General features: G+C 41.8%; 1 protein-coding gene across 1 annotated transcript; it reads left to right on the plus strand.

Moving 5' to 3' along the window:
• The first annotated feature begins 2539 nt into the window (after window positions 1-2539).
• Window positions 2540-8012, plus strand: LOC104911014 (oxysterol-binding protein-related protein 5-like). The gene is made up of 5 exons (XM_010711052.3): window positions 2540-2746; window positions 3256-3394; window positions 4582-4711; window positions 5274-5376; window positions 6679-8012. The coding sequence occupies exons 2-5, from the start codon at window positions 3320-3322 to the stop codon at window positions 6812-6814; spliced, it is 444 nt and encodes a 147-aa protein (XP_010709354.1). The 5' UTR covers window positions 2540-2746; window positions 3256-3319; the 3' UTR covers window positions 6815-8012.
• The last annotated feature ends 879 nt before the right edge of the window (window positions 8013-8891 follow it).

Raw genomic sequence — 8891 nt, forward strand, 5'->3', positions numbered from 1 at the left:
CCAGAGGAGGGCCACAAAGATGATCAGGGGACTGGAGCACCTCCCCTATGAAGACAGGCTGAGGGAGCTGGGCTTGTTCAGTCTAGAGAAGAGAAGGCTGCGGAGTGACCTCATTGCAGCCTTTCAGTACCTAAAGGGAACCTATAAACAGGAGGGGAATCAACTCTTTGAAAGGGTAGATAACTGCAGGACAAGGGGAAATGGTTTTAAGTTGAGGGAGGGGAGATTTAGGTTGGATGTTGGGGGAAGTTCTTTACTATGAGAGTGGTGAGGTGCTGGAATAGGCTGCCCAGAGAGGTTGTGGATGCCCCATCCCTGGAGGTGTTCAAGGCCAGGTTGGATGGGGCCCTGGGCAGCCTGGTCTGGTATTAAATGGGGAGGTTGGTGGCCCTGCATGTGGCAGGGGTTTGGAGATTCATGATCCTTGAGGTCCCTTCCAACCCTGTGATTCTGTGAATCATGTAGAAAGTCCTGGAGTGAGCAAAGCAGTAGTTTCAACCACAGAACAGGATTTTATGAGAGTATGAAAATAAAGAGGTATTTAACAGTGTCTCATTATCTCAGCTGAGATCTCAAATAAATTCTGTACCAGATGCTTTAAGGTAATCTAGGTTACTGAGAATGCAGTCTTGGCATATGGCTTAGGAAATGGAAGAAATAACTGCCTGATGCAGCAGGTTATGGAGCATTCCTGAGCTAGTTCTTGGGGAAGAACAGATAAACTGACATCGTGTAGCACTGCATTCAAACCACCTAACTCTTCCACCTCATATCCTAGTCCAGCACATGCAGTTTGCTTCCTGGCTCTGCAGCAGATTGGCCACTTGCCTGTGGACTTCTAATTTCTGTGTTGCATCACATCACATAAAGATGATTTCCCTTTTCATGGTAAAGAATGAGACCAAGTGCAAATAAACACACATGAGTGTTTAGTTTCATGTAGACAGCAGTGAGCATTATGGGCAATAAAGTCAAAGTTTGTAATTTACACTAGTGCAATTGCCATTATTGCAGATTAGACTGAAGCACATTTGTTGTTAAATTTCTGATAAGGATTCTTTTACAAGAGAAATCTCAGTTGTGGGGATAAAAAAATCTCCATTTCTTTATTTATGTAGGTACCATTTGACTCCCTTCGCTAGAGCAGAGATTAACAATGGCAAATGCATCCAAGGGAAGAAGGCACAAAGGAAAATTTTGAAGATCTCTATCAGACATTCCACAGAATTCCCAGTTTTGTTGGCATGTGCATGCATAAATTACCGTCTGATTGAGGTCATGTTCTGCATGAACTGCACAGTCTTTCCTGCAGTGCTGAAAATCATCTGTTTTCACATACATTGAAGAGTCTCTGAAGCACATGCCATTATGCAGCTCACCCCGGTGAGCCTCATTGTCTGACATGTACAACTCGTGATGGAGTAATTTCCCTTTGTCCAGTGATTTTGTTTGTGTCCTTCCAAAGTTCTTCAGTGCGAGGACCTACTCTTTAAACTGTTGCATTCCTGAGAACTGGCTTTATGCCACCATATTATTTTCTCAAATCACTATTCTTGTTCTTCCTGCCCCCACCTTCATCACTCTGAGTTTAAATTTAGTTTCCTTCCTTTATTTCTCTGAGAAAAGATTCATACACAAGAAATTTGGAATGATGTGTCAAGGCAAGAATGTGTCCCTCTGCTTTCAGTCGATCATCTAAATGGCTGCTTGCTTTTGAAGTGTTGTGTTCATATACTGTGATAGAAATACAATGAAATAATCAGTATCCCTTTTAAATTTGGAGCCTCATGTCAAGCTCCAAATTAAATGCAGCAGTGCATTCAGCTTCTAAAGATAGGAATGGTGTTTTGTAAAGCTGAAACAGCCTGGGTCTCTGATCCCTATTCTAATCAGTAAATCATTCAGTACTGTTCTGGAAGAACTAAGATTACATCAGAAGTATTTCCAACCTTCAATGAAAATTAGAGTGTTTAATGAAGGTTAGAGGAATTGTAGAGAGCACTACCACATCCACATCTTGGCTGTAGTGAAAAGGTGGTAATGATTTTTCTCTAGGTCCCCTCCTCGAGGCAGGGGCTCAGTGAGATGTAATGTGACAGAACACCTATTTTCTGGCAGCAAAACAGAAGTATGAGTTAAAGTCTGTGTTCATGATTTTCATTTGCAAGCATAAGCACATGTCCATTCCTTCTCAAATCAGCTTCTGACAAATCTGCCTGCTATTCCTGTATTGAAATACAACATTGCACATGCAGCAGCAAACCTTGCACATAAATTCATCTTCCAGTGCCTCCAAATTTTAAATATAAAGCCTGTGTTTTGGAGAGAGATATTAATGCAAAGGTTTCTAGTAATGTTATTTAAGGGAAAATTCCCCTGATCGTTATATACAGCATTCATCGTTGCTATTTTCATAACATTCATTTAATTTGCAAGCCAATCCTGTTACAGTTCTTCTGGAGGACCAATGGACCAGAAAAGTGTCTGCTCTAGGTTTCCAGCCGGCAAAATAAAGTGCTATTTTTAAGGCAGTTTAACTTGTTTCCTTCTTTATTTGTAGGCTTTGGCAGCACGTTACAAGTGCAATAAACAAAGGTGATCAACACAAGGCAACACAGGAAAAATTTGTGCTGGAGGAGGAGCAGAGGAATGCTGCCCGGGAGCGAAGAGAGAATGGCACGGAATGGAAACCGCTGCTTTTCCAGCATGATTCCACAACTAATGAATGGCGCTACAAATACGAGGAGTGAGTGGTGGTGGGATAGGGGGGTCATGAACAGAACTTTCTGCTCGAGTTCCCAGGGCTGCAAGTGAGATCACAGACCTATAATTCGGTGCTGCCATGCCCCAAACTGTGCCTGGGGTTTGTTCTCTCTGAGCAATGTTGGATGTGTATTTCTGATACAAATTGGGAACAGCTGGAATTGGTGGGTTGGCAATGGAAAATCATCTGTGCCATTGACAGAAATACATGTTGCTGCAATCAAGTGTGGAATCATTTAGAAAAGTTTTTCTGCACTTTTCATAACTGTGCTCTCCTCCCATGCTATGAAGGGTGAAGCCTCTGGTGACTCATTAATTGCTAGGAGCTGTGTATGAGGGAATTATCTGTTACTCCACACCCAGCATCTGTGGCAACTCTTTTTATTATCAGGGATGAATGTATCCCATAGTGCATGCGGAATTTGTGCGTTGCTCTTAATATTCCTTGTGCTATTCTTCCTTTTCTGATGTTCTTTCTTTTGGTATTGAAAGTTTAAGACCTTGGGATCCTTTGAATGATATTGCTCAATTTGAGAAGAACGGGATACTGCAGACCATGGAAAGACGTTTATCTACAAGGATGTCAAACCATAAAACAACATGCATAAACAATCAAATTACGCTGCACAAGGTAAGAAGCTTGCTTGGGGAAATATTTTTTTCATTGTTTAGATAACCAGCCCTTGTCTGCAGCATTTGCATGTAGTCACAGCAGAGATTGAAAGGTTTGTTTTGTGCAGATACGGCTTACCACTCTAGACCTGCAGTATTATACAACCATTAACTAAGTACAGTTCTTGTTTGACACATCCTATTTCTTCTGACATTTTTTTTCCACATATTGTTACTGACAATGACTCTTGAGTTGGGTTTTGCTTGTGACTCAGCTGAGCTTCTAAAGCAGAGATCTTCCCACAGTGAGGATATGACCAAGGTACTGGAGTATACAGCAGCTCCTGCAATTTAAGTTTTGGACTTGACCATTTGCCTTTATCATTTATGTACTCTTAGACAGGACAAGAAACCTGTGATCACCATTTATATTAAGTAAGGATGATGCCATTGCTTTCTTCTTTGGAGTAATCTGTTTTCTTTCTATATTCATGTATTATGTTAATTATTAAGTTATAAAATGTTTTGTAAATGTTGAACTGTTGAACTAGCAAGATGTCCATGTTACACTGAAGAACTTGTGTCTGATTTGGAAAATACATTTTTATTTTATAATACCTGAAATGGGAACGTCTCTGAAACAGTGGGAAAGTTGAGGTTCATAAGGCTCATAATTGCTTTTCAGACCCTCAAGCAAGAAGTGTTAGGAAACAATGGGTTTGATTTATCCCTTCAAGAAACATGGAGAAACTTTCAATCTACTTGAAGAAATCAAACATAGAAGTTCCATGGTTTTTAAATCCGCCGACAATTCCTGAAAAATCATTCCTTGAAAATTTAGATTTAAGTTTTTCTTTTCATCCTTTCTCTTATGGATCTAGTTGGTGGGTACACATCTCAGCAAAATTCACCACTACTATGTGTCAGTTACAGCTAGGACAAGAATTGTTTGTTTATTAAGGCTTTTATCATTAGAGGAAGTGCTTCTGTGCGGAGCATGCTTGTAATACCCTTAACCAGCTTGTAATACCCTTAACTAGCTTGTAATATCCTTTACTAGTTGACAGGAGTCCAACTACCAGGAGCTGCTGAAAAAGCCATCAAACTTGGCAGTCTCAGAGATATTCCCCAGCACCTTGAGTTATACCAAACAGAAGTGTTCAATTTGGTCGTGACTGTGTCTCTTTTAATTGCTGTTTTATCCAGAGATCTACCAAAGACTGCAGACGCCGTAAAACCAGTGATCAGCCATCCAACCACAGCCAGAATACAGAGAGCAGCTGTTCAACGCCGGAGTCTGTACAAGAGCTGTCAGATGATGATGGCAAGTATCTAGGTATCAGTGGGTCAAACTTTCATGTTCTTCTTCCTTTGGTATCTTATTCCTTGAGCGGGCTCTTGAACATTTTCCAACCTGGTTAACAATGCAGACCCATAGCCCACGGGCAAACACAGAGAATGTTCTGCTTTTGTGTTTTCCTTATGCACATCTACTCCTCTTCCTGCCTTGTGCTGGGAACAAACACGCTGGAAAAATACACTGAAATTCCAATACACAGGAATCATGTTTCATTCCTTGTTCCCCTTTCTCAGTCTTTGTTGGAAATAACCCTGAGTACTTCAGAGATGGGGTCAGGTGCAAGTCCTCCATTCCCCTCCTCTTAGCTGGGGAAGCTGCTGTAAAAGACTTGCTTGAGAAATGAAAAGGGGCCCCAGACAAGTGCCACAGGACCCCTACCAAGGGGGGACAATTCTGTCATCTGTCCCTTTTTCTCCATGTTTCCTTCTGAAGGGATACCTCTTGACTGTGATGATTTGACTGCAGTCAGCAAATTGCTAGATGAGCCTGGTTTGTTTTGTCACCACCACCATTATTGTCTCTCAATACTTTGCCACAGGGTTTGGTAGTCTGTGCACTCAGTGTGGGAAAGAAATGAATCACCTAAAGGAAATTCGTTCAGCCGTCTTATCTCTGCAGAGAGCCCAGCAGGAAATACACAGGTAATAATTTTCTCTCACCAAAGCAATTACCTTAATGGGGTAAAAGTAATCTGTGGCCTTTGGAGTGTCCTTGTCAGCTGCAGGTGCAGCTCACAACTACCTTAATAGGTAACCTGGTAGCACACTGGAAAGGCAAAACAAACCCTAAGTTGAAATGGTAATCTCTTCGTAAGGCTCTCTTTATGGGAGCAAAAAGCATCACTGCAGGATGTTATGTTTTCCCTTGGCACTCCCAGCTGTGGAACTGCTGTGGAAGCTGGCAGGGGATAGATAGAGACCTGGCTGTAAATAAATCTCTGCAAACAAATCTCATCAGCTATTGAGTGTGTTATCAACTTGCTTCATTTGCAGAGTCATGGGCACATGGTCTGAATACTGAGCTTCACGGTGTGAAAAGCGCTACATTCTCTCTTTTTGTGTGAATTGCTAGTATCACTGAGGGAAACAGGGAGTGCACCTGCTTAACCTACTGCTGGCAGAGGGCTTTGCACTGCAGACTCCTGTGGGGAGACAGGGCAGGGCAGGGTGAGGCAGGTATGGTACCAGTTACTTGTACCAGTTACTTGTATCCAATCCAGGGAAACTTGCTGATTCCTCCGTGCATGAGAACTATTACCCAGCTCTACAAAAGTATCAATAGAGCAGGATCATACCCTAGACTCACCATTTCTGGATGTTGAAGCAATCACTTACGTGATTTTAATTTTTCTTTGCTGCTCTTTGAAGTGTACAGAACTAATTCTTGACTGAATTTTTATACCATTTGATAGTGATAGGACAAGGAGGAATGGTTTTAAACTAGAAGAGAGGAGATTTATGTGGGATATTAGGAGGAAATTATTTACTCATCGGGCAATGAGGCGCTGGCACAGGCTGCCCAGAGAAGCTGTGGATGCCCCCTCCCTGGAGATGCTCAAGGCCAGGCTGGATAGGGCCCTGGGCAGCCTGAGCTGGTGGGAGGCAGCCCATGGTAGGGGATAGGGCTGGATGACCTATGGGGTACCTCCCAACAAAAGCCATCCTATGTCTATGATTTGTGAGTAGTGCTGCAGGAAGAGATTTCTTGGGTTTTGTGCCATTACACCTCTTCATGCCAGCCAGCATGCTTTACTTGATCCAGCAGCACCTGGAAGTACTTATCTTTCTGTCAAGAGGGGGAGAGGAAAGTCTGTAGGATGCAGTACCATACCCATTAGGGTGCCTCTTAAGTGCTGGGATCCCTGCCTGTGTGGAAGCTCTGGGGCTCTGAGTGTGTGTTCATTCCTTCCAACATGCAAATAAAAGTGTTTTTTTCTCTTTCAGAAACCTCAGCGCTCTGAACAAAAAATCCTTTCACAGGAAGGTCTCTTCTGGAAGCTTTCTGCTGGACTCTCGCTGTTGGTTTCTCCTTTGCATCTTTCTTACGTGTCAGCTATTCATTAATTATGTCTTCAAATAAATGCACCACGTTTGGCAGCAATAACGAGTACTGGCTGCAGGAAGGGGGGGCACTCACACGAGGAGTCCAGCGAGGCACCAAAGCACTTTAGAACCAACGCAGCAGAGATGGAAGAAAGTTGAAAAACAAGGTGGAAAAGGGACCTATGAACTTTGTTCCTGCAGATTATGTCATTTTTGCCTTTTACATGTACATCTTCAAGGACCTCTTAACCTGTATGGGCCTTAATGCTGAAGCCAAATGTAGCTTTAATCGTGCAATTTGTTTTCTACGTTTCATCATTTTCTGATACAATTACTAATTACCCACCGGTATTGGTACCCCCAAAATGGTAAAACACAGCAGTGTTTTACAAGAGGCACACCGGCCTGGTTTATAGCTCTCCAAGGAAGGGGAGTATAGCTGGGGAGCTGTACAGAACTGATGTTCACAGTGCCTGTCTGGCTGCATTTAATTACGGGAGGGAGCATACTTGGTCCAAAAAATCCACCCCCCAGGATATTAGGTCATAATTTGTTTTGTCAGCACACACATGCAGAACGGGACCTCAGGATATTTTGTTTTCCATTCCAAGGTAGTTGTAAATATGCACAACTTCCGAGTGCCATTCCTCTTTAGGAAATGAGAAGTATTCAGTGAAAGCTCCTGATTCACTTCCAGAGCTGACTGGTGTCCTGGACCAGGCTCATGGAGCATCATGTCAGACATATCTGTTCGTAAAACCTGGTCACATACTATTATTGTTATTATTTGCTATATGGCTGTTTTATAATATTACACAAAAGCATTGTAGAGAGGAATCACTGCCCCAGGAGAGGTGAGAAGGACAGGAGCAATGGGTGTACATGTGTTTGGTTGTAGGCACTTTTATTGTGAAAGGTCAAGAAGGAGGAAGGGTTTTGCCACTGCATTGTTCAAATCTGTTAATAGTCTTCCTATTTTACACCATTTTTAAAAGATTTGCAATATTTTCTGTAGACTGCAGACAATACTAAGCCTTTCTTTTTGGCCTGAAGTAGATCCAAGTGGTAAGTACTGCTATATATACAGCCTTAAAATACTTAGTGGTGGTGCCAGTCTGGGCTATCTTTCAATGTAAATGTTTCCAAATTTTTAACTACATTCCTCATCATATTCCCCAAGTAGGGGAAACCTGTTTGTGCTTGATATGTTGAAATAAAATTACACACAACTTTCAGTGGCTGTCTGTCTGAGAAATTTTTTGTGTATCTTATCAGCAAATGACTCTTAAGTTATGGTTTTTAGAGGAGAAACTATGAATGTGCATGAATCTCAGCTGTACACAATAATTTAGAATAGCAGTAGCATTATGGTATCCATCTGGTTCAAACTGTGCTGCAGCGATTTCCTCAAAAGAGAAAGAAAAGTGGATGCCATGATTTTCATTGTCATACACATACAGACTTACCTTGGACTTAGAAAACCTTTATGCTAAGGAAGTGGGTTGATAATAGCAAAAAGATAGCAGTGTGGAAAGAAAACCACAGCAGACAGCATAAGGGGCAGCACCCAAAAGTTGACATTCCATTATGAAACAAATAACAAATTTTAACTGGTGAGATTGATTGATTAAGAAAAAGTCTCCAAAGAAACAAAGGATTCTTCATCCTTGAAGAATGTCAACATTTTCAACACCTTTTGGATACCTTTTGGAATGAGTCATCCGAGCCACTCCTTTCTGAGAAAGTAAATCTCAATAGAAGCCTGTCCCCCTGGCCTGTGCCTATGGAATAGTGTTCAGTCTCTGGCTATGCAAGGTCCTATATGGACCTTAGAAATGTTTGCTCCTGAAGTTGTGCAAACATACCTATTATTTCCTGCTTAATCTTACTTTGAATACTTCAGCACATCTCTGGCCTGTCAGCACAGCCTTCCTCATCAGGCACATCCCCCTTTGGGACCGAGCCACTGAGAGGAGCTTCTGCTCTTCCAAGGGAATATTTATATTTGACTGGTGTCAAAATAAATAAATTTTATTTATATATATATATACACACTCTGATCTGGGGTTGAGAAAATAATAATCACACACACACACACACACAAACAAAAAAAA

Source organism: Meleagris gallopavo, chromosome 5 (assembly GCF_000146605.3).
Source record: "Meleagris gallopavo isolate NT-WF06-2002-E0010 breed Aviagen turkey brand Nicholas breeding stock chromosome 5, Turkey_5.1, whole genome shotgun sequence".
In the NCBI taxonomy this organism is placed as follows: domain Eukaryota; kingdom Metazoa; phylum Chordata; class Aves; order Galliformes; family Phasianidae; genus Meleagris; species Meleagris gallopavo.

Excerpts from the sequence above, each read along its gene's own strand:
- LOC104911014 (XM_010711052.3), top strand. The coding sequence starts at position 3,320 with ATGGAAAGACGTTTATCTACAAGGATGTCAAACCATAAAACAACATGC. Across the intron at positions 3,395-4,581 it reads ATCAAATTACGCTGCACAAG|AGATCTACCAAAGACTGCAG; the intron begins GTAAGAAGCTTG and ends TGTTTTATCCAG. Across the intron at positions 5,377-6,678 it reads GCCCAGCAGGAAATACACAG|AAACCTCAGCGCTCTGAACA; the intron begins GTAATAATTTTC and ends TTTCTCTTTCAG.